Source organism: Pectinophora gossypiella, chromosome 3, assembly GCF_024362695.1.
Source record: "Pectinophora gossypiella chromosome 3, ilPecGoss1.1, whole genome shotgun sequence".
NCBI lineage: Eukaryota > Metazoa > Arthropoda > Insecta > Lepidoptera > Gelechiidae > Pectinophora > Pectinophora gossypiella.
The window spans coordinates 14,663,435-14,689,660 of record NC_065406.1 but is presented as its reverse complement, the minus strand read 5'-3'; the positions used below and the strand labels follow the sequence as shown (position 1 = coordinate 14,689,660).

Here is a 26,226-nt window from a genome sequence, read left to right as displayed (position 1 = left end):
CTAATTGTAATCATGATTATATCTATACTACTGATTTTCATTTAGTACTTTGTTAACCTTACTTATTTATATATTTTTTTTTCGTTTAAACAATTCACGGCACGGTTTTTTGTTGGCACGTTCAATTCATTTATTACTAATTATAAGCGTAATATGGGTACTGGCAGAATATCAGTGTTGGTGAGAGTGGGTACCCGTACCATACTCTTAGCAACAATATGCTGAGTCAGTCCCATTTCCCTGGGCAGTGTTTATAGCTACTAGTCACAAATTGTTAAACTTAATTTATGTAAGTAAATGCTTTTGTAACCTTCACTGTTTTGGGAATAAAGTTATTCTATTCTATTCTTATTCTATTCTAAACGTGTCAATTAAACACTACCGACTTTCTTAATTGCAATATTGGCCGTAGAACGTTACCCCCACAGTGATCGGATCACGCGATTGTCGCACGCGACTAAAATAAGCTTGATGACAGAATATTCCGCTCATAAGCAGTCAACGAACCGATTAGTAAAGACATCTGCATTTGTATTTATATTTGTGACTAAATGTACGTTGAACTGCATAAAACCGCAGTGCGGTTTTTGATTTGGCGAATTTTTTTATACCTACTTGGCTATGCTCTCGTGGCCTAATACAATGTGTTCGAATTATTCATATCACGATATCATTCATATCGTGATTGTGCTTTAAGTTAAATCGCAAAAATATATATACTTTTTTTATGAATTCGATTAAGGAGGAGGAATCAACATGGTCATTCTTGCGGCTTTTTTTTTTAGGCACTTTTTTAGGTATTTACGGCATTAATTAGGTACTTTCCGGACAAATCGAGAGCCCTGAGGGCTCTCCCTCAGTACAAAATTTAAGACAACAGGCCTGAGGGTGCAGTTGGGCGTAAACCTCGGCACAGGACGTCGTCTGAGAGGAAATTATTTGAAAGGATTAATCGACCTAGTTAGTGGGTCATAAGTGCTGAATGAGGGAAAATGTAGGTATCTACTATTGATAGCAGGTACCTACGTACTATTGATTGAAAACGAAATCGTTTTCGTCCGAATCACCCGGTAATAGAACGTATTTTTCCACATCGCTAAACTCAAACTACCTACAACAAAGAGCTCTGCCCTATCTTGACAATGTCTTACGCTCAATTGCTCTCTTTGTCCATTATAATTTTATTTAAACAGAGTCGTTAAACTATCGCAACACAGCACAGGCTATTTAAAAACATGATGCTTCCTACAAGGAATCTTTGGTTGTAAGCAAGCATTTTAATTCTGACCGTATAAAAATAAACACGTAGTCATGACAATAGTTACATATAGACTCGTATAAAACGGTCGTAGCCCTTATCAGAGTGGGCAGAGACTCAAATCACTAGAAGACGTGATTAGTGACAGGTTAGCCGTGAAGAACGCTTGACTGTCACTTTAAGATCGCAGATTCGAATCAACACACATCTGAAACGCATTTTTCGGGAATGTGACTTTCCTCACGATGTTTACCTTCACCGCTGGGCACGGGGATTCGAAAACAAATTCGATAGTTGAGGCTATTGCTGGGGTTCGAACCTGAGACCCGACTGTGAGAGTCAAGCGTTCTTTCAACTGGGCTACCACGGTTGCAGCAGTAATTAAATTTCGTGTGTGACTTAGTTTACTTCGTTACATATTTTGTAGGCACTGTCATAAATATCACAACATAAGTAGCCTATACGTAGATATACGTCCCACTGCTGGGCACAGGCCAGTGGAGCATACGCTACTACGCTGCTCCACTGCGGGGTGGTGGACTAAAGGACGGAATCATCTTACTCTCTTAAAATACTTTTTCGGAGAATTAGGTGATTCAAGCCTGCTGTGTCCTTACCAAGCAAAGGACGCCTGTCCTTGTGAGACTTCAAAAAGTGATTTCGACAATGTCCCCATCGGAAATCGAACCCGTACTGCCAGATCGTGAGCCCAACACTCTAACCACTACACCATGGAGGCGGTTAGGCACTGTCACTCTTAGTGAAGAGTGGCTGTCTGTTGGTCTCCTATCTTATCTTATTTACCGCTGTGTCCATTTTAATCTCAGAAGTGATGCTAATTAGCTTTGCTTTTGCTTGTACGAGATAGTTTAAATTTAGCAAATCAAACATGCATATATAAACTAACCTAATTCCCATTGGGATAAGCAGAAACTATGGAATTCCATGCGCTTGTGATTCACTTCTCTTGCTTCTTCCACATTCATTAATCGCCCATAAATAATATTTAAAATTCGAATGTAGGTAACTTCTCCGGGAATCGAACCTGTGGAACTACGATGTAAGTTATCTGCAGATACAGGCTTTATACTATGATATCTTATACTTATAGCACACCCCGGACACTTCATACAAACAACCTCGTTTTACACAGACACCACACATTGACTTTATCGTACACGCGCATTTGTGTGTGTGACGTCTGACGCCATACGATTCAAATCTAAGCTATGTTCGAGAGGGGGTGAGGTAAACCTAACTCAGCCGCTGGTGGGGAGAGGAGAGTTGTTCTCGTTCTATACGTAGTATTATTCCTTATTCTATGCTTTATTCTTTATTTAATCCACCAATGGTATCTATAGATACTATTTCAAAAGGATATGCAGCTGGACCTAACAGAGACAACAATCCAAATTTGTATTTTCCTCGAGATTTGTTTTTTATACAGACTTCACATGTTTCACAAATTCTTTTTTTATTATTGTTCTCAAAATACTTGTCAACTGGCATAATAAAAAGGTATTCCTCATCTATGATTATCTATGTGTATAAAAAAAGGTAATAAATAAAAAAAACTCTCTTCCGATCTTACAGCCAAAACACGTTCTTTTTTCATAATAATTAAAATTAATTATTTATAACATTTTTATATTAAATTACATTTTTAACTTCATAGAATGGTTTAATTTTGTTTTTTAATTGTTGTGTCCCTATATGACAGTAAGCATAATGTACTTTCTCTATAAAGTGTAGATAAGGTTCACTTATTCATCTTAGGACTTCTTATCTCTGCCCACCCTGTCGGGCGGAATAAAGATGTTCCCATTCGGGTGAATATCAAAATGTGCCAAGTTTGGTGGCGAACTGTCATATTATATTTTTTTCGTGAAAAATTGGGGAAATTGGGAATTGAAAAATTCCTTTTTCATGTCGGAACCGAGGATCCTTTTGGATCTTTTTCATGTCGGAACCCAATTTTTCACGAAAAAATAATATGAAATTTGCCACCAAACTTGAAATTTTGAGATTCACCCATTCCTGTCGCGTGTCGCATTATCCATTACAGTGCCGTGGTGTGGAACGTACAAGGATAATGACGATAATGAAGTAATGATCTTTATTTACTTGTTTGCGTTCCGAGTGCAACTTGGTGCACAATTTGCATGGAGTTTACGTCAAACTGCATAATAAGGGCAATGACTCTGGTAAATACATTATTTTCGGACGAGAATAAACGCAAAGTTTTTTTATTGAGCAATAAAAATAACATAAAAAAACATGTGTCTAAAACATGGATTAAAAAGTTAAAGCTAGTGACATGTTGGTGCTGAGTACAGTCATGAGCAATATAATGTACCCACTTTAGGACTCTAGTCGCACTAACATATTTGACATTTAGTGAGACTTACAGTTCAAATTGTCAAAAAAGTTAATGTGACATGGTACCAAAGTGTATACATATTAATGCTCGAAACCGTACACGCCAAGTTTATTTTAAGTTATTCCTGTCATTTTCTTAAAAGAAAAGGGACGATCGAGAGGCACAGAATTTATAGACGTCAATCTTACGCAGATATTAAAACAACCCTCTTAATATTTTACACTGGCCAATAACCCGACAGAATTGAATTGACAATACACGTCAAATGCATAAATGCATATCGACGAGCTGTCCATTAGATAAGATAAGATTCTTTATTTGCCATAAATGTTTACCGTGCATTTAAATTACATAAATCATGCAAAAGGAGAATGGGCGAATCTGGTCCAAGAACCTCCACTGATGAGACTTATATGTAATGAAAGCTTATGCTATCCTTATGATTCTGGCAAAGTTCTATCAGATTCTGTCCCGGGGTTCTTTTTTTACGGCCATGTTTGTCCTGGCTAAAAATGTGATAAAATACAGTGGGAGCTAAAATCGACTCAAGATTTGTTGCTGGATAACTAAGTCTACATAAATAATTATGTATCATATTATATATCATTTTAAAGAGGATCTTTTCCAGAATCCGAAACATAAAAAAAAAACAAAAAAATCTTTTTGTAAGCGAATTATAGTCAATTTATATCTGCAGCGCCATTGTTTCTCGGTAGCTAAGTTCAAGTTTCATGACTTTTACCCCTTCTAAAAGTATCTTACCGATTTTTTTTATATTGCTTCCGGATTTTGATCTGAGTGATAATAACAAGAAAAATAAATAAACACCTCTCCGATAGAGACCGGCTAAGCTATTGCCTATTGCAAGAAATCGTCATCATTAGCAAGTCATTACGGTATTGCATATAAGCTTATCAGCAACTTGGAACTTGGTCCAAGAACCTCCACTGGTGAGACTTGCATGTAATGATAGCTTATACTTGTCCTATGATTCTGGCAAAGTTCTATCAAACTCTGTCCTAGGGTTTTTTACGGCCATGTTTGTCCTGAGTGTACAGTAGTGGACTGCAAAATCACCTCAGGATTTGTTGTCGAAAAACTATGTAACTAAGTCTATATACATAATTATATATCATAATGTATATCAATTTTAAAGGGGAAGGTTATCAGAATCAGAAACACAAATAAAAGAAATGCATTATGTAAACAACTTTTGGCCAACTCACGTCCGTAGCACCGTTTTTCTCAGCAGCTACGTACGAGTTTCGCGCCTTCCAACCTTTCCAAAGGAGCCCAATCATTTTTTCCTTCTTCTGATATTGCATTCTTAACCTGACAAGTGACAACAACAAGAAATAAAATAGATACCATTCCGATAGAGGCCGCGTAAGCTATGGACCTATTGCAAGATAACGTACTCAAAGGCTAGTCATTATAATCCAACAGACGTAACGTGATTAGAATGCGGCGGGACGGAAATGTAGTACATCGCCTTATGCGAAAGAGACGAAATATGTGTCTCTAGTTAACACTAACAGTATACAGCTTAGTACGAGAGAAACAAGAAATAAGTCATTCTAATCAAGATGCAATACAATGACTCTATTGTATACAAAAAAACACATTTATTAAACAAGTTCAGGCAATAACTGGTGCAAAATGCGGCTTTATTGCCAAGGTAGCAATTACTACCAGGCAACCTTACGTTTACGATACGTTTGTTGTATCATTCGGCATTGTTTATAAGACAAGATATAAGCCTGGATTAATAAAACAAGATTGTGGTGAAAGAAAACATACTACATTTGCGTCCTCCCGCATTCTAATCATGTTACGTCTGTTGGATTATAATGACTAGCCTTTGAGTACGTTATCTTGCAATAGGTCCATAGCTTACGCGGCCTCTATCGGAATGGTATCTATTTCATTTCTTGTTGTTGTCACTTGTCAGGTTAAGAATGCAATATCAGAAGAAGGAAAAAATGATTGGGCTTCTTTGGAAAGGTTGGAAGGCGCGAAACTCGTACGTAGCTGCTGAGAAAAATGGTGCTACGGACGTGAGTTGACTAAACGTCGTTTACATACTTAATGCATTTTTTTTATTTGTGTTTCTGATTCTGATAACCTTCCCCTTTAAAATTGATATACATTATGATATATAATTATGTATATAGACTTAGTTAAATAGTTTTTCGACAACAAATCCTGAGGTGATTTTGCAGTCCACTACTGTACACTCAGGACAAACATGGCCGTAAAAAAACCCTAGGACAGAGTTTGATAAAACTTTGCCAGAATCATAGGACAAGTATAAGCTATCATTACATGCAAGTCTCACCAGTGGAGGTTCTTGGACCAAGTTCCAAGTTGCTGATAAGCTTATATGCAATACCGTAATGACTTGCTAATTATGACGATTTCTTGCAATAGGCAATAGCTTAGCCGGTCTCTATCGGAGAGGTGTTTATTTATTTTTCTTGTTATTATCACTCAGATCAAATTCCGGAAGCAATATAAAAAAAATCGGTAAGATACTTTTGGAACGGGTAAAAGGCATGAAACTTGAACTTAGCTACCGAGAAACAATGGCGCTGTAGATGCAAATTGACTATAATTCGCTTACATAAAGACTGTTTTTGGTTTTTTTTATGTATCGGATTCTGGAAAAGATCCTCTTTAAAATGATATACAATATGATACATAATTATTTATGTAGACTTAGTTATCCAGCAACAAATCTTGAGTCGATTTTAGCTCCCACTGTATTTTATCACATTTTTAGCCAGGACAAACATGGCCGTAAAAAAAGAACCCCGGGACAGAATCTGATAGAACTTTGCCAGAATCATAGGGAAAGCATAAGCTTTCATTACATATAAGTCTCATCAGTGGAGGTTCTTGGACCAAGTTTCATACAAAAGTGCCCATTGTCATTTATAAAAATATAAAATTGATTTTGATTTATTGATTCATTTGATTTGCCTGGGTTAAAAATTATTTTAAAAATATTTTAATTATTATTTTTTTAGAGTGCACCAGTATACAAAATTTTCCTGTACCCACAGGTTGCCTGGAATAAATTGCTGCATGAGCAATAAGGCCGCCTGTTGTGCCTTTCTGTATCTGTTGTCCTTATTTCTTGTGTCCACTGTGCTTAATGAAGTATAGGTATTTTTATCTTATTTTAATCATTAATGTGTTTATATGTTTTGTCCGCAGAATTCTTCCGAAAACTGCTGCAACTCTCCAGAGAAGAGTTCCACGCCATGTTCAAGCGAACATACGGCATGATCTACGAACAACATTCCTATGTCTTCGAACAGCTGTTTGAACAACTCGAGAGGTGAGTTATGTACTATGTTTTTGATATTTTATATAACTGTCATGTGCTTCGGAAAGCACGTTAAGCCGTTGGTCCCTGTTACTACTTACCGATGTAAGTAAGTAGTCGTTACATGAGCCATGTCAGGGCCCTTTGGCGGCTCAATAGTAACCCTGACACCGGGGTTGATACAGGGTAGTCCACCTCACAACCCACACGATAGAAGAAGAAGAGTGTCATGGCAGGGGCCTCTTACGACAAACGGCTTAACGTGCCCTACAAAGCACGGAATCATCTTACTTTGTCGGACAATCAGGTGATTCAAGCCTGAAAAGTCCTTACCGAACTTTCGACTATGTCCTTATCGGGATTCGAATCCGGACCTCCAGATCTTGAGCCTAACGCTCTAACCACTAGACCACGGAGACTGTTCTGTACGTAGTATTAATCTTTATTCTATGCGTTAAGTAGGTACCTACTCCGTCTTGCCCCCCTCCCCATACTCGTATTCAAATTCAAATTCAAAAATATCTTTATTCAATAGGTAACATAGTTACACTTTGAATCGTCAATTTTACATAACGAACGTCTCATCCGCCTAAAACTACTGCAGCTTCTCACAACCTGTATAGCCGGGGAAAAGAAGCTGCAAGAAAAACCTCGACACAGGGCCCTAGACGTTCTTTAAAAAAAAATAAAAATAAACATAAAATATTGGTATTGAATTATAATATTATGGCAGCCAGTGATGATGGAATGTTAAATAAACTCCCCCTTCCAGGTACTACACGCGCGGCGACACCGACTTCGACCAGATGATGGACGGTTTCTTCGGAATCCTCTACCAGAAGATGTTCACCGTCCTTAACTCGCAGTACAGCTTCGATGAGAAGTAAGTGTTCAGAGAAACTCGGTTAGGTTTCTCCGAATTGTGAATAAACAACAGTTACGGCGAAATTCATACAATAAATAAATATTAGTAGGTAGCTATCCAATACCAGCAATCGTAGAAAAGATATAAGTATACTTACTTACAAACTCTGTATTGTACACATTAATACATAATTAATGACAAAAAAAAGATACAAAAGGTGGACTTATCTTTGAAAGAGATCTCTTCCAGCCAACTCCGCATGGTAAAACAGGTCAATAGAAGTGGGAAGGCACAAAGTGTACAAAGAATAAAAAATAAACTTACATGACAAATAAATAAACATATATAAGAATTGGGTGTAAACATTACAATGCGTGCTTGTAATCTTCAAAGCTAGAGGGAATAGGCATTTACTATTTATATGTGGATCTTCATTAACCATCAGAGGTAACCACCTCTAACAACCGTAGGACAACCGTCCTACTTACCCGACTACGACGAAAGAAAAAGTATGTGTTTGACCGCTATGTAGGTTTGTATGTACGTCTGTTCCCAGTTCCCACTTTACTTAAACCACCTATCTATCACAATATAACAAATGAGGTGCCACTATAAGCGTCTTGATTGTCCGGTGGTTATTGTAAAATGAAACCACCGCACAGCTTCTTACAAACTAATCCGTCAAATTGGCTAATAAGTAAGAAGCCCCATCTAACATGACACCAGAGCCGGTTTATAATGTCGTTACGGTGCCATATTTCACGGCATTACTCTGTGTTATCGGCCATAATCGTTTGTTTACGTGTCCAATGAACGCGTGCTAAGTGGTTTATAGGTTACTCTGTGAACAGTGTTGCCAGTGGACAGTGGAATGCGCAGAGAGGGGTTATTGTAATACCTGTTCATTTATTATTGTAGTAAAGCACCACTGAATAAGATTTTATGAGTTTGAATTCATGTTTGGATCATAGATAATTGATATCACATGGTTTCCAGGGTTGTACCCGGTTAATAGAGACGGTTGACGACCCGAGGAATGAGTGTATATACTATACTTAGTTTTAACTCAACGACTCAAAATGCCCTACTTGTCCGGTATACATTGAAAGTAGCCGTAATTATGATATTGGCACAGCTTGTAAGTCTTTCATGGAAAGATACTTTTAGTCTACGTATCAGGGCGTAGAAGTCCACCCCGTTCCACGCGAACATATCTGACGCGCTACACCGCCAGGGGAGACGAAGCATGGACCTAAATGCATTATTATATTGGACTCGAAGGGTGTTCATGGCACCCTGAGCAGTGCTATGTGAGATGCTATTTTTCCTATTACACTACCGATCAATGCAGGTATATCAATACCGAGCAATGTCGCGGGAGAGAAAAATCTCTCATGGCACTACTAGTAGTGCCAAGCAGCAGTGCCTAAGTAAAAAAAGGTAGTTACAATAAAAAAAAAGGTAGTTACACCACATCTGGCTCGTGTATAATGCCTGGCAATACGCGCGGAACAGAGTGTGCAAATCTTCTGTCTAGCTATACACTTCTGCCTACCACTTCTAGGACACAGGCGTGATGCAATTATGTTGGTTATGTTAGTTTAATTAATTGTTTGTTTGAAACAATACATCAGCTATTGAAATCAATGACTCTGAAACTCTAACCAACAAGTAAGTACTAATATGAAAACAAATTCCAAAATGCCTATATACAATATGCAATATTCTTTTTGAGGAAAGTATCCTGGAACATACATAACAACATCCGTAGTCTAGTGGTTAGAGCGTTAGGCTCACGATCTGGAGGTCCGGGTTCGATTCCCGATGGGGACATTGTCGAAATCACTTTGTGAGACAGTCCTTTGTAAGGACTTTTCAGGCTGGAATCACCTGATTGTCCGAAAAAGTAAGATGATTCCGTGCTTCGGAGGGCACGTTAAACCGTTGGTCCCGGCTATTAGCCGTAAAAACACCTCCACCAACCCGCAGTGGAGCAGTGTGGTGGAGTATGCTCCATACCCCCTCCGGTTAATTGAGGGGAGGCCTGTGCCCAGCAGTGGGACGTATATATAGGCAGTTTATATATCCTGGAAAGTTCCTCATTCAGGTGGAACGATAAAGTTTAATGGTACTTAACGTTAATTTCATTAAATCGTACGCTACAAAGTCTTAAATAGACTTAAGTCATGCAACAAGACATATGTATATTATGCATGCTAAATGCTTTTACTAAACAAAAGTAAATTCAGAGGTGCTTTTATAACTGGAAAATTAGGATAAAAATATCAAGCTAGACATACATCGTAAGAGTACTGCGATAAAATATAACATTTTATTTTCTGTATGAAGTCTCTGAGTGCGCTTATAAGCACGTAAACTGGAAGAAATGGGTTGAAACACAATACAATGTGTTAAATCGTGCGTGAATTCCTTTCCGAATCCCAACACTAAGTATTTCTTGGATTCTTCACAAAGGAATACTGTTATTCAGAATATCGGAACTATTCGTTAAGTATTTTGTTTAGCTATAAGGAAATCGCTTTTTCTACAAGAGAATTCATTCAACTCCTAGCTCTGACTACCAGGGCCCGTCGCGTCGTTTGGGGGCATTAAAATGATGGGACTCTATGACGAACAAAATACAATTTTGTTAAAACGACCTAAAAGGATGCAATATTCTTCGCGTTCCAATGCATTGTCTTCTTTCGCCCTAAGGTTGTCTGGCAGAAATTGCTGTTTAGCAGTGAGACCGCCTGTTGTACTTATTTTATCCGTTTGTATCTTACTATAGTTTCCAACTAGTCAAATCAGTTACATTTTACTAAACGTCAAAACACGAAATTACTATGAAATTTTTATGAAAAAGCATAGAAAAATGCGATAAAATGTCGTACTTATTATTGCATTTTTCTAGATTAAAATTCAAAAATAAGTAGGTATAGAAAAAAGAAAACATTTTTGGCCAGTTTTAGATCTGTCTTAATTTAATAATTTATCTTTGACCTAGGAAACTACCCAATTGAAATATAGATTACCGTTTGTGGATCTGGCAGGTGCTAGTGAACGGCAAAAATCTTAAACGGTGCCTGGGACCGACTTCTTGTCGTGCCAATATTTACCTACAACATCTCCCGTCTCCCTCAGGTACCTGAAGTGCGTAAACGAGCACATGCGCGACATCCAGCCTTTCGAGGACGTGCCACACAAGCTGTCGGTGCAGCTACGACGGGCATTCGTCGCCACGCGCACTTTCCACAAAGCGTTGCGCGCCGGCGCTGATGTCGTCCGGAATATGATGCAGGTAATGTTCTCTAGCAAATGACGGTTTAGGCCCTGCGCAGACGACAGACTATCCGTGATATCCACTTTTTAGTCTGTGAAAATATAACCTATGCAATTATATGCAGTAACGCGCCGGACTTTTTGCGCGTCGTGTGCGTTAATTGTTTTAATGAAGGTACTTTCCACGAATAAAACCTAAAGGTGGGTACTGACCGCTGTTACGAGGCGTATTGTACCATTCGCAGCGAGCATGATATGTTACGTCAGTGTAATCAGTGTTGATGCTCGCCACGAGCGCCTTATTTCCCTGTACTGACAGCACGAACGCTCGCTGTGTAACACATTATATTACGCCTCGTAACACCAGTCAGTACCCACCTTAACACAACTGAAGCTCAACGCGACAATAGTTTCCAAGTTCCATTGTTCCTTTATCGATAATGCCTATTAGCAGAACCTATAGCTAGATTACTAGCTCTAATTAAGTAGGTATTTTTCCAACATTAGCGACAGGAAATAGTGCAACTATGAATTTATCGCGGTTAAATAAATGTTTTTCTTGCAATTGATATCCGGTCAGTAAAAATAGGCTAATTTCCAACTAGTCAAATCAGTTACTTTTTAATAAACGTCAAAACACGAAATTTGTATGGAATTTGTATGAAAAAGCCTTCTTGGCTTTAGGCCTTTAGGCCTCTATCGGAATGGTATCTATTTTATTTCTTGTTGTTGTCACTTAGTCTTGTCAGGTTAAGAATGCAATATCAGAAGAAGGAAAAAATGATTGGGCTTCTTTGGAAAGGTTGGAAGGCGCGAAACTCGTACGTAGCTGCTGAGAAAAATGGTGCTACGGACGTGAGTTGGCTAAAAGTCGTTTACATACTTAATGCATTTGTTTATTTGTGTTTCTGATTCTGATAACCTTCCCCTGTAAAATTGATATACATTATGATATATAATTATGTATATAGACTTAGTTAAATAGTTTTTCGACAACAAATCCTGAGGTGATTTTGCAGTCCACTACTGTACACTCAGGACAAACATGGCCGTAAAAAAACCCTAGGACAGAGTTTGATAGAACTTTGCCAGAATCATAGGACAAGTATAAGCTATCATTACATGCAAGTCTCACCAGTGGAGGTTCTTGGACCAAGTTCCAAGTTGCTGATAAGCTTATATGCAATACCGTAATGACTTGCTAATGATGACGATTTCTTGCAATAGGCAATAGCTTAGCCGGTCTCTATCGGAGAGGTGTTTATTTATTTTTCTTGTTATTATCACTCAGATCAAATTCCGGAAGCAATATAAAAAAAAAAAACGGTAAGATACTTTTGGAAGGGGTAAAAGGCATGAAACTTGAACTTAGCTACCGAGAAACAATGGCGCTGCAGATATAAATTGACTATAATTCGTTTACAAAAAGATTTTTTTGTTTTTTTTTATGTTTAGGATTCTTGAAAAGATTCTCTTTAAAATTATATACAATATGATACATAATTATTTATGTAGACTTAGTTATCCAGCAACAAATCTTGAGTCGATTTTAGCTCCCACTGTATTTTATCACATTTTTAGCCAGGCCAAACATGGCCGTAAAAAAAGAACCCCGGGACAGAATCTGATAGGACTTTGCCAGAATCATAGGGAAAGCATAAGCTTTCATTACATATAAGTCTCATCAGTGGAGGTTCTTGGACCAAGTTTCATACAAAAGTGCCCATTGTCATTTAAAAGGAAGTAATAGTAAGTAGGTACATTGGCTGTAAGATTTTTTTAATCGAATGACAGCGAATCGCTCTTGACAGTTTTCTTAAAGAAAAAGAAAGAATCCACGGTAGAGTAACAAGAAGGTAATGCCGCCGGCGTACCTACGGATTATAAAAGTTATTAAATGAAGTGTTGAAGTGTTGTGTGTGTTTTAGTGTTGTGTTGTATATAGGAATTTATGTATGTCTAGATCTAATATACTGCGATAACCTATCTAGACAATATGGACTTTATACTGTTCTGTGTAGACAAAAACACTATGTAGACAAAACTGTTTACTAATGTCAAGTCTTTATAGCCGGAAAGATGAACAGTTTGGCTGGCCCATCTGCTATTTGTCATAGACCATTTATAGAACACAATTTAAAGAGCAGTTGCTAACTAACCAATTAATATTTATTTGACGGCCGGCGCCTCGCGAATGCCAAAAACAAAAGCTAAATCGTGACTCAACCCAATACAAGTCTCGACGTGTTATCGTCCATAAAGGGCTTATTACACTGCCCAATCCATCAGGCGCGATGCATCAGGTGTAGGTAGGAAATGTGTGGCGAAATCGTGGCTACACTGTCCGATCCCGACGCATCGGTTCCGATAGATTTGGTAGTGTCACGGAACTGTCTGAGAACTGATATTAGGCAGCTAAATTACTCAATTTTATAACAATATTTAATGTTTACCTATTTATTTTTTTAAAGAACGTCTAGGGCCTTGTGCCGAGGTTTTTTTTGCAGCTTCTTTTCCCCGGCTGTGAGAAGCTGCAGTAGTTTTAAGCGGATGAGACGTTCGTTATGTAAAAATTGACGATTCAAAGTGTAACTATATAACCTACTGAATAAAGATATTTTTGAATGAGAATTTGAATTTTGAATTTGAATAGAAGAAAGAGGTTGGAAGGGCCAAGTGAGCGTGAAACGCGCGCCATACAAGTATGAGCAAATAGTTCATACTTCCACTTTGCACTCCACCGCAAACTTTACGACACACGCAGCTCCGAGATAGTAGACATATTAAAAGATCGTGTGCATTATAACCTGCAGAGAAAAAAACAAATATCTACTACAACTATCATGCAAGGAGATCCCTCCTTATCACAGGATGGCTAAAAACCTTAGTATGATCGGCTATTTATCAAAACATTACGTTTGTATGCAGTATCTTTCGAAAAGTAATGATAAAATTGCAGCCTTTCACATAAAATATACATTGGCGGTAAAACGAAGTAGATCTATCGTAGTTATTTGTTGCAGGAGTAAGTAATAAAAGAGAGCGGGGTTAAATAATAAAAAATAATAATTTTTTTTTAATAATTTATTTAATTCACGAAACATGTCTCATATGTGTTAGTAAACTAATTCTAGATGTTAGTAGCCTTATCTTATATTACTTAGATGCTATGACATGCAAGTCACAGCATCTACGCAAACCGGCGACAGCGGCTCTCATACAAAATGTGCGTTAGGGCCTTTTCATCATCATTCGTCTATACCGTGTGTAATGTAATAAGCCCTTAATTTCGGTACCCACCGGTACAGGTAGCCTCCGCCATATATTACAATCCACCGTCACATAATCGCCGATTTAAATGCAAAGTTATTATAATAAATTTAATCAATATTCAAGAACAATTCAACCTTCAACTCGGAGAATAAGGAATGAGTCATTGAGACATTATTTTTATTTCGTCCGTTGATCTTGGCGTTGAAAGGATGAGACATTGTAGGCAGTTTTTTCTTGTAATTAATTATTGTTTCAGCCGAATGTAGTCACGTACACATGTCCGAATGTAGGCGAATAGCGAGAAAAGTAACGAGTACTTAGTTACTGCGAAAAATCTAGAATAATTTTAACGAGTGTGATCTGAGCGTATCAGTTGAAAGATTTTTCGTGGCACAGTACACTCACACTTTATTTTTAACATAATGCCATTTGCGGTAAATCTGTGTTAAAAAAAGAGAAAAAACACACTTTATTATGTAGAGTGTACACGTACTGTACACCTACTTACCACATTAACACGTTCACAGTCCCCATACAAAGTTTTTTTTCGACCCGGTAAGTCCAACTTAGATAATGTCGAATTCGTATGTTATTATATGTAACTACAACGTATAAGAAGTTTCATTTCCGAAAAATCATTTTTCCTTTCAGTTTTCAGCAGTTTTTCCCGTGACCCACATGTGGGGGCACGGACTTATGAGGAGGAAATAATGTGACCCCACGGACTTGGGAGTAAATTTTTTATTTTACTTTGCGAGTAGTTCAACAATTATTATAATTCCTACATTTATCTGAGACTCGAAACTGTTGTTGTTTTGATTCCGATATAGTACGTTCACTTTTGCGCATAAAATGTCTATTTTAGCGGATAGGGATATCCAGAGGATTCTGGAAGATAGTGACGCTAAAAGCATCATATCAGATATTGAAACTGTTGTATGAAAATGAAGATATTGAAGACAAATTATAAAGTCGCGGAATTTTGATATAAATAAATATATTTTTTTAATAAAATAGCGTTTTTGTTTTACTCTGTAGAAAATAATTCATATTTCCCGCACGAAAAACAAAATGTGGATTGTTTTTTTTTCATCCTATGACTTCATCCTTTGCTGATAAGTCCAGTAAATTACATAAACGTACTCCTAAGTCCAAGCCCGAAAACGTAGTTCGAAGTTATATGAACCCCGTGACCCACACGTGGGGGCACGGACTTGCCATCATACTTTGTGGTGCCCCCACGTTGGGGGCACTGGACTGGCAACGTGTTAACGGTTATGATACTTATTATAATGTAGCTAAACTAGTCGTTAGAGCTAGAATAAGCAAGTAGATAATGGAAAAATAATAATCGTTTCTTTCTAAAAAGTATCCGAACCCTTGCCGACACAAATCACTTTTCCTTTTCGTTGAATAGAATGAAAATGATTATAAACTCATCACGCGACATTTAGTTAGCACGTGCGAAAGCGAAAATCCATTTCGGCTACCTATAGTACCTATTATCGCCGCTTAAGGCGCATTGGTTTTCGTCTGGTAAATCGCTGATTGTTTTATTATTCGGCACCAGCTGCCCCAAGGTTGCTGATCTCATAGTCTCGCCTGGGTTTATCGCCATGCTATTTGCATGGGGTATCCGTGACTGTAATTATTACGATACCAATAGGGTTACCAGACGGCGGAAAGTTCTTGACAAGTCCGGAAATTTAATTTTGACACGGAAATAGAGATAAAATTGTGACAATTAGGATTTTTATAATTGATATATAAAAAATTTGAGTAAATAAAAATAATAATTATAATTAAGGCACGCGCACGGTAATTTAAAAGTCTAGTACACTTGCTACTTCTAGGCTCCTGCCGAAGGAATGCCGAAATGAATAGCTCATAGACATATAAGAGTATGGACTGGAAATACCTACAAAAAAAACGTGCCACTTCGTCGCATAAAATGGCGGCCTTTACTAGGGCTGCAAGCTGTTTCAATACTAGGATTACCATACTCGTACCTACTAGGTATAGCATCTTCTTCTTTGCGAGTCGATGGCGATCGATACTAAATTTTTGCTGACCAATAATAGGTATAGCATTATAATAATAAGTATTCATAAGAGAACAGAAAGGGAAGGTAAAGGGTAATTAGGTGGTGTACTGTATTTTTCGCAAATTTTTCGTGTATGTTTTGTGTAAAACTTGTTCTTTTTGGTATGTTGTGTGCAATAAAGTATATTTGTATTTGTAAAGGGTTTATTCAAGATTTATTTAAGTAGTTTCCTTAACAACTCTATAACATTGATTACATTCTTTATTGCGCACAATTCGAATCCACCTGGAGTGTATAATGAAACATAAATTATAACGTAAATCTGTTTATTAGTAAGTATTCATTTCACACATTATTTATTATGTAACTACATTATATTTACAATAAATACAAATCTAAACAGTGTCAATTTGTTTAGAAATTGTCTTTGTGATACCCTGTCACATTGCATATATTATTATAATTATTATACGCTTTCGGAGAAAGAAAATGTAAAGTTAAAGCAAACTTTCTTATTTCTTGGGAATACTTCTTTGGCAAAGGTAAACCTTGAAATTTGTTTACCTGCCTTTTCAAAAAGTCTTGAGGTCCTGCCAATTCTTCCATCAATACACTTTGCCCTTTATTATTTGATTTTTATTCTGCAGATCTTCCATAATATTCTTCAAATTGGCTATCTTTTAATTTTTTCATCGCGTCTTCTTGAACAGACTGAAATAAAGTTTAATAATAATGTTAAAACAGTGTATGTACTAAAATATATCTGATTTAAGTGCATTGTGTACCTGGTTGAATTATACTATATCATGTTAAAAATATAAAATTATTTGATAAATACCTTTTCATGTACTGACTTATGAGACAGACGTACGGGCAATGGCAGCACAGACGACGTTGCAGCTGTGGATTAGTTTTCCAATATCACCTGTTTCAGTAAATCCAGTCGACAATTTTGGATTGAAAGATGGCCTGAAATGAAAGATAACATTCATTTATTTATATAAAATTTGTACAACTCATAATTGTTTCGACATATATATAATAGTTACAGACTAAGTATATTAAGTACATAATAATATGTAGTTGAATGATAGATAGTATAAACATGTTGTGATAACATGATACAAATATGTTATCTATCTAGCCAGTAGTGAGATGATGCAAGCTAGGCTGAAATTTAAATATAAATTTAAACACCAACAGCCTCTCTCTAACCATCGTCTTCTCAAGCTTTTATTTCTTGGAAACCTGTTAACGTAAAAATAATAACTAGTATTCTTAGCCAGTATTATTGGCGCAACACTAATTTGACTATGACGAATAAAGATATTGGAAAACAAAGAAAAATACGGTTTGTAGTATGACAATTACTCAAAATATATAAAGGTTTAATACAAATTCATGGCTCAGTTGCGTTGTAACATCAAAATCTATAGGATTGTTTGTATTATTCAATGAATACGGGGTACTAACCTATGAAGTGACAAATACGGTTGATTTCTGTCCTTTCTGGCACCACACTGTACAATACAATACACGGACATGTTGAATAACACTTTTTTCAACTTCAACTTCGATTTAGCAAATCAAATCCTCGTAATTTATCCGCAAAACACAAAATACGATCTCATAAACAGCTACTTGACAGCAGAAGTACCACAAAACACAGCGCATAAAATGGCGAAAAATGGCACGCACCTACAGCTGCTGTGACGTCATCACAAAATGTTGCCATAACTAGAAATAACAAATATATATTTATCTCTTTTACCAAATGAAATTTTGTACTAGTAAAAAAGAGACAAAACGATTATTGACGACCTGTTTCATAAACTACTCATATTTGTATAAGATGATGTTTATATAGTAGAACAGGGCGCCTCCATATAATTTCCTATCTCTATGGAATAGCTATACACAAAAGTTAAGGTTTTCAGGGGATCATGATATTTAATCTGGTAACCCTAAATAAACTACATCGCCGAACATTATGTTTGAATATGAACATTAGTTTATTAGTTCTACATCCTGTTTTATAACGTCGTCTGAGTCGAGCTGGTAACGTTGACATTAGCCAGAAGTTTATGGTTTATAGCAAAGTTACGCAAATATCTTACAAAATATTAAGTTGCTATTCATGGTAACTACTTTTCAGCGTTATTTTAGTTCGATTTTTACGTCATCACTTTTTCACCAACGGCCAGAAAGGACTTATTTACTTAAAAAATAAAAAGTATTTTTTTGCACACTACTATTTTCCTACGTCATCTTGTTTCCGACTTATTAGTTTCCCGCTTTTTACGCAGTCGAGGTTCTGTTTTTTTTTTGTAAATTAGGCTACAGAAAAAAAAATTATGCAGTCTCCGGGATGTGTTTTAAGGAAAATATTTTTCTTACGACTCTTTTCAATACTATTACCTGCCAATTTCTTTTTTCTAGGACATTGTCATTTGCTTGTAGACCCTGAAGTCTTTTTAATACAACATCCTTGTTACTTCCAGGTGGGAGTGACCCAAGAGTGCGTGACATCATGGGCTCGGCTGCGATTCTGCGGCACATGCGCGGGCCAGCAACCGCCCGCCTGCAGCCGCTACTGCCACAACGTCATCCGAGGATGCCTGCCCAGCCACGCTGACTTGGGCGAGCAGTGGGACGCGTATGTTGGTGAGTGGACTTCAATAATGATAGCGGGCCTGTAGCCGTTACTGCCACAATGTCTTCCGAGGATGCTTGCTCTGGACTTTATTGTTCCTGTATCACTTTGTTAAATGTGGTTAAACTAGAAATACAGTTTCGCTAATGTAACTAACATAGGATGATAAGAACGTTGGGAATGTAGCTGCGAAGTCTACTCTTTCTTGGTCATAACGTAAAACCTATACCTAAGAACAGACAACAAGGGCTGAAACAGACTCTTAAATAGTTATTCCAAATGTCAATGCTAACTGTTATTATGTTATTATACCAAACACTGAACAACAAATCATAATCAATTTCCAGACGCCGTAGAAAAGGTGGCAGACCGTCTTCTCGGGCCGTTCAACATCGCGATGGTGGTCGAGCCCATCGACATCAAGATCTCAGAAGCCATCATGAGTTTCCAAGAACACAACCAGGAGATTTCGCAGAAAATCTTCGCTGGCTGCGGCAAGCCGGTGTTAGGCGGCGGTGGAGGCGCCGGACCCTTCTTCTCGCCAGACAGACAGAAGCGGTCCGTCAAGCCTCTACCAGACTTCGACTGGAGTCAAAAAGCAAATGATATGGACGATTTCGTCATCGAAACGTCTTATGAGAATATCATCGACGATCTGCGCACTCCTGAAGGCATCAGAAGAGCGACAGTAGAAATGCAAGAGCAGGCGAAGTTGAGGGAAAGATTCCTCCAGTACATGAGAGGGAAGATTAATTTGGAAGAATATGAGGAGCATGAGAGGAGGAAGAGAGATGCGGATCCTGAGCCGGCGGCTGCGGGAGGGGAGATCGACTTCAGGGCGTACGAGTTTGATGGCAAGAGAGGAGGCGCGAAGAAGAAGAAGCCGGCGGCAAAGACTGACGATGGGCATGGTGAGTTATTGATAAGAATCAATTCGAGATAATGTATTTCCGAGTAGGTGAGTATGTGTGTTTAAATGAGACTCCAATTTTACTCAAAGGAAAGTGATAATTTGAAAATAATAAAACATGTTTGCCTAGAGAATGCCTACAAAACTTCAGAATGCAATTAATTTCTTTTCACCCTCTCTACTATTTAGTGGAGTCGATAAAGGGTTTCACCTCCAGCTTCCCAGGGACAGGTCCGATTTCGATGATGATGACGGTATTTTTCTTTTGTAGGGATAGTTTTTTACATCATTTAAAATCAAAAGCATCTTGAGTAGGGCAAATAAATATTTCGATCATATAAAAAAATCAAAGTAGGACATGCCCCTGGCTTTATTGACTCCACTAATTATGGCACTGAAAACTAATTTAGCTAATAAGAGAAAACTTACGGCCGTTCTCAACCATGGATCGTTGATAAAGTTCAGTTTCTAAGAACCACTTTCATTAGTAAGTAATAATTATTTTAATGTAATCTTGATACTTAACGGTTCACAATATTCTTGCAGGAGCAGAATGGGGCGGTCCGGCATTGGAGCGTCTGGTCCGCGAGACTCGGGCGCGCCTGCGCAGCTCGCGTCGCTACTGGAGCCATCTACCGCCGCTGCTGTGCACTACTACCAGTGTAACCACGTCACCCTGCTTCAACGGCACGCATGTGGCTAGGTAAGAGAGAATGTCCTTTGTTCTTAGAAGACAGATATAAATTTCATGTAAACATTAAATTAAATAACTAACTTCACGTTATGACCGATGCAGTTACCTCCCCGGGCCGGCGGGCGAGGGCAGCGCGGCGCTGGCGTCCAACCCTGAGGTGCGCAGCGCAGCGGTTTCGGCGGGGGGAGCGGGAGGCGCGGCGCGAGGGCAGCAGGACGCCCTGAGGATGCTGACGGCGCGGCTGAAGGACGCCTACAACGGGGTCGAGGTGCAGTGGAAGGACGCTGGTTAGTATACATGGCTCATGTTTTACATAGCATAAAACCTTTATCCGTGTAGGGGATAGGTGAGTAATATATACACCTTAGCCAGCTATGTCTAATAGGGGTCGAGCCTATAACCATTAAACGGGCACTAATCCTGGAAATCACGTGATATCAATTATATTTGATCCAAACATGAATTCAAACTCACAAAGTCGAATTCTGTTTTACAATAGCTTCAATTCGCGGTATGAGTTACATCTGTCAAACTACAGAAGCCAGTGTTGTGGTTCTGACGTTCATTAGCATAGTGATGTATCAGTCGAGATTAGGCTGATCGATTCTGGTCTATCTTCCAGATGACCTGCACGTGGCGTCGTCGTCCTTAGACTTCGTGGGCAGTGACGGATCCGGGTCCGGATCTGGAGACGACACTGACGACACCGAAGACCTGCCTGATGATGACGAGGACAGGACTGACTACCCTGAAGGTATGTACCTTGATCAGCCGATTTATATTGGAAATCCGTTGCATTCGGTTATTCACACCCGTAGATGATAAGATGTTAAGTCAAATCTTCCTCGACTCCTCAATTGAGGAGAGCTCAAGGTAGATCAGCTCAAAATCGGTATTCTGACGGCGCCTCAACTTTATCTCGAGGTTACTCCCCAGCAAGGCATGACGTCATTATTTTCTTATTATTTTATTGGCAGTATGATATGCTCGACGCCGTTGAGTAAAGTCCTGAAGTCGAGGACGTAAATGTCTACTTTAAATACCAAATTTCGGCTCAGCTGAGGCCGAATCGAGTGGAGGAAGTTCCGAGTAAAAAAGCCACGAAGTACGCCAATTCAACCCCAGATCTCTTTAAGAGCAGTTCGTCTGTGTTCAAGCGTCACGCAGAAACACTACGTCGCTTTGGCGGCAAAGGTTTACTCGGAATATGGTGTACTATTTTGGATCTTCTACCGTGTGGGTTGTGAGGTGGATTACCAACTTCAAAAAATCTGGTATCAGGACTATTTTTGACGCAGGATTAGTTTATTCTTTGCGATTTTCCCATAACTTTTGTTGAATCAAGACAATAACTCTAAAACTTAATTTCAGGATCCGGCGCTATTCCACCTGAAGTCGAGGAAACAGACGACACAGAAACAGAAAACAGGAACATTCCTCAATCACCAGTATCTGAAGACCCGTTCGTGCCGGGCATCATTGACACCCCTGGTACCAACAACGTTCGCGTTAGAGGCCGCATGGGCGACGCTTCCCCTGAACCAGCGGAGCCTGAACCCCCAGTAGACACCATCAGTAACGTCAACGCAGGTCAAGAAGCGCCGGTCAGGGAGCCCCCGGCGTCGTCTGCAGAACGGCCTTCCCTCCAAAAGGCACTCTTCACGTACGCTCTGCCAGTAGTATGCGCGTGGTTCGGCACAATAGTCACGGATTTGTTTTAATTCGATTCCCGGGTTGATTGGCAACGTTACTGGTGGTCTTTGGATAGAACCGGTTGGAACTAGATCCTTATCCTAAAAAGGAATCGTGTTCTGACTAGGAAAATTAAAGAAAAGTCTTTATATTTGACGATTGGATACATACGAAATGCATTACTTAGTATGCTTTGAACGGGAAATTTCATGCGAACTTGTTTAGTAAGTTCATGAACATAGGTTCTATACCAGTGGAAGTTAATATTAAACAAGTAACGTTGCCAAACAATGTTAGGAAGTACTTGGGATGTTAGATAGCCTAGTCAGTGAAGCGACGGCCGATACAGCGCGCTACTGTGATATAGAGTGGACACTGCGACGGACAAACAAACTGTAAACAAATTACACAACAGTGACTCGTGTAGTGAATTATTTATTTTTTAAATTTTCTCGGTTACACGCCTTTGCATTCGGGAGTGAACGACAATAACGCAGATTTTTTTATTCGGCAATGGATTTAGGACTTTTGTAATAGAGAAAAAAAACAGCCAAATTTTTGTATTTATTTAAATTTAATGATCTTATTTTGTAAATAAAAAATGTAAATTATAAACTAGATAGTGAATGTATGTTTTTATCCGCGGATACCTTGTATGTATGGTATAATTTCTTTGCGTTCGCGCCATTTTATATTTTTTAGGTTTTAAAAACTATAACACCTTGAAAAAAGCATTGGAAAAATGTAAATATTCGATATTTTCGGCGCGAAACCCGCAATATAATAAGAGGAAATGTTAAAATGTAAATAAAATCTAGTAATAATTTCTAAACGTAAGTTAAGAGACTGATTTGCTTTCGATATTTTTTTTAACATTAAAAATCATTTTGACTAAGATATCGACTAATTTTAACCGACTGATGTAACAATTAGTTTTATTTTTTATTTATAATGTACTTTTCATTTATTTTGGCTTCAGCTTTACTTTTTGCTAGTGATTTTTTTAAATAATTTGCAATGCATTTGTACAATACATTGCATAGAAAAGGTGTCATTTATAAATAGTAATTAAAAAGCACCAGTGTATACTACTTACGCCGTACGCCATATTGATATCAAATCAGATATTTAAGTCAGACGCACAATGTTTAAAATGCATTTTCTTAATGAAGTTGCAGCTAGGAAAAATACTTATACTTATTTTAGATAGTTTTGATGGACCCCGTAGGAAATGCACGGTGTGGTTTTATCTTTTGTACGAACTGATATTACTTAAAATTGTATACGTAATTGGTTACTATCTTAAGGGGAACATAACATTGTTATTAGCGTTGAAAACCTTTTAATAATTTACTATAGAACATATAACTGCAATAGGTTTTGCTCGAACATTTTTTCGAATCGCCGTCGTTGGTAGGTATATTTTGTGTTAATTTTCTATTATTTCCTTATAAGGAATAATGTGGCAATTGTTTACAATTCCATCGATTTTTATGCTTGGTACGATGGCGATTCGTGCTAATACGGAATACATTTCCAATGGAAATGTTGCAAACGCCAATGCGCATATTCGCAATGTGGAAATGTTGCAAGTCGCAGACCCGTAGACCGATATAAAAGTACTCTCAAATCTTAATCACTTGTATAAAGCGACAAGGACTTTTTGGCACGTGGCCATCTGCTTGAGTACATACTTACAAAGTAGGTAAATAGTAGCAGGGGCCGATGAGACGCGGCCTTAACACCGCCTTCTATGAAAATGTCATCTTTGACAGCTGTTGTTGTAAATTATACCATGAAGAACAGCTTCCTGTCAAAGTCATGCACGTGCCACAAGGTCCTTGGTGAGCTGTAGGTTAGACTACCATTCGTGCAAGTTGCGGGACCAAAAATGTTGATATCAAATGTATCGTGCCATCTACTTAGACTAATTTACTTCTGCGATCAACTTGCACCTGGTTTTGGGAGCACCCAACTTTGGAATTCTACGATGTTATCCAATCAATTGTGTTAAAGGTTAGAATTGGTCGTGAAAAGTTTCAATGTGAAAATGTAATTTAAGTTTTATTTTTGGTTGTATACATAATTTTGTCTGCAAGTGTACACGTACAAAAATGTATTCGAGAAATTTTATTCAAGAAATCCCCTAATATTTTTAGGAAAAATATTTTTATAAGTACCTAATAGATCAGAATTTGTTAAGATTACGCGTAACATTTATTTTCAAAATGGCTGCGTTATTTTTGCATTGAAGCTTACCACGAGATTGTAAATAACACGTTTGAGTTAAGTAACGAAATAATATTATAAATAAAAGATCTAAATTAGTATGGATGTTGCTAGACATAGTTTTATACAGTTTCATACGACGTGTAACAGGGTACAGGAATACTGCCTAATGGTTTTGCGGCGCGATGTGTGTGATGAAAAACTTTATTATTCAAATATGTAATTGCGTATTTTCTATATTATTTCAAATTCCGGACTAACTAAACGTTCTACGGAAATACGTATGATTGAAGAACAATAATTTGATGTTTCAAGTACGCTTGGCCCCACTGGTGTACAGTCATGAGCAATATAATGTACCCACTTTAGGACTCTGTCGCACTAACATATTTGACATTTAGTGAGACTTACGGTTCAATTTGTCAAAAAAGTTAATGTGACATGGTACCAAAGTGTATACATATTAATGCTCGTGACCGTACAGTATCCCTCAGTGGTGCACAAACAGTAGGGGCAACGGGAACAGAAGCCCGTGACTTTCGAAACGCCTCCTCGCCCGCGCGCTGTGAATGCATTCGCGCGTTTCTATACTAACTAGAACAGTTTGATTATTCCGCCTCAACCTTAGCATATGTGGTTGAATATTTAATAGTTAAAATGTATTTTTCACATACACCGTCCTACAAAACCCATACATAGAACAGCACATAGGGAATTAATTAATAGTCACACGTTTTGGGGATGTCTAGTCAGGTGGTTTACTTACGGTGCTGGGCCCAGCATAATATGTGGATGATCCTGCCGTGTGGCTGAGACGGGTCTGACTCGTGGACTAGTGGAACTTGATCGGAACTCTTCGCAAACAGATTTTGTAATATAAAATATAGGTACAGTCATGATCAATATTGAGTGTATATTTTGGAACCATTTCGCATTGTTTCATCATCGCATTGTATGTCGCACTAAATATCAAACATGATATATTTCATATATAATGAGATTGTGTTTCAATTTTGTCAAAATGCGTTCAATTCTAAGTATATATTTTTTTTTTTTGTCGTGAGTGTACCTTAGGAATTAATAGCGTTTTCGAGAGATATAATTTGATATGTAACATTTCGTAACTAATGTTCAGACACTAAATTATACTTTGGTAAATTAGAAATCGTTGCTGTAAATTATTTGTAAAGCACTCGTTACAGACTGTTACATTTGCCTACACATTGTAAACCCTCGCAATATTGGAGCAAGAAGAAATACACTCTTATCTGGTCAATTTTGTATCAAGTTTCACTTATCCAGCAGTTGAGACATCGTAATGGATTTTATATATAAACAAACATTATTACATTAGGTATTAAATGTGTACATAAATAAAACGATAACATGTGTATACTTGGCTCTTTCATTTATTCTATCCTTCTATTAATGTATACTCATATTGAGATTGGCAGATTTGTACAAAAAATTGTAGTTTAGTCTGGGTTTGAACTGCAAAGTAACTGTAGTTGTTAGAAAAAACACCAAAACGTCAAACGAAACGTCGAAACGTCATTGAAAGTAAAGTAAGACTCAGAGGGGGTGAGGCTGGCGCCCGATACGTTGTGGTGCGGGG

At 37.9% G+C, this 26,226-nt stretch overlaps 1 protein-coding gene and 1 long non-coding RNA gene across 2 annotated transcripts in view; one reads left to right on the top strand and one right to left on the bottom strand.

Moving 5' to 3' along the window:
• Positions 1-26,006, top strand: part of LOC126382080 (glypican-6) — a 125,915-nt gene extending 99,909 nt beyond the window's left edge. Inside the window, exons 3-11 of the mRNA XM_050031802.1 lie at positions 6,858-6,981; positions 7,742-7,852; positions 10,979-11,135; positions 18,935-19,097; positions 19,434-19,997; positions 20,543-20,699; positions 20,793-20,977; positions 21,313-21,444; positions 22,062-26,006. Of these exons, the coding sequence (XP_049887759.1) occupies positions 6,858-6,981; positions 7,742-7,852; positions 10,979-11,135; positions 18,935-19,097; positions 19,434-19,997; positions 20,543-20,699; positions 20,793-20,977; positions 21,313-21,444; positions 22,062-22,411 (1,943 nt within the window). The 3' untranslated portion in view covers positions 22,412-26,006. The remainder of the gene's footprint in view (positions 1-6,857; positions 6,982-7,741; positions 7,853-10,978; positions 11,136-18,934; positions 19,098-19,433; positions 19,998-20,542; positions 20,700-20,792; positions 20,978-21,312; positions 21,445-22,061) is intronic.
• Positions 16,911-18,154, bottom strand: LOC126382187 (uncharacterized). The gene is made up of 3 exons (XR_007569030.1): positions 17,907-18,154; positions 17,272-17,402; positions 16,911-17,144 (listed from the first exon to the last, which is right to left on the bottom strand). It is a non-coding gene; the product is annotated as an uncharacterized LOC126382187 (long non-coding RNA).
• Positions 26,007-26,226: the final 220 nt, after the last annotated feature.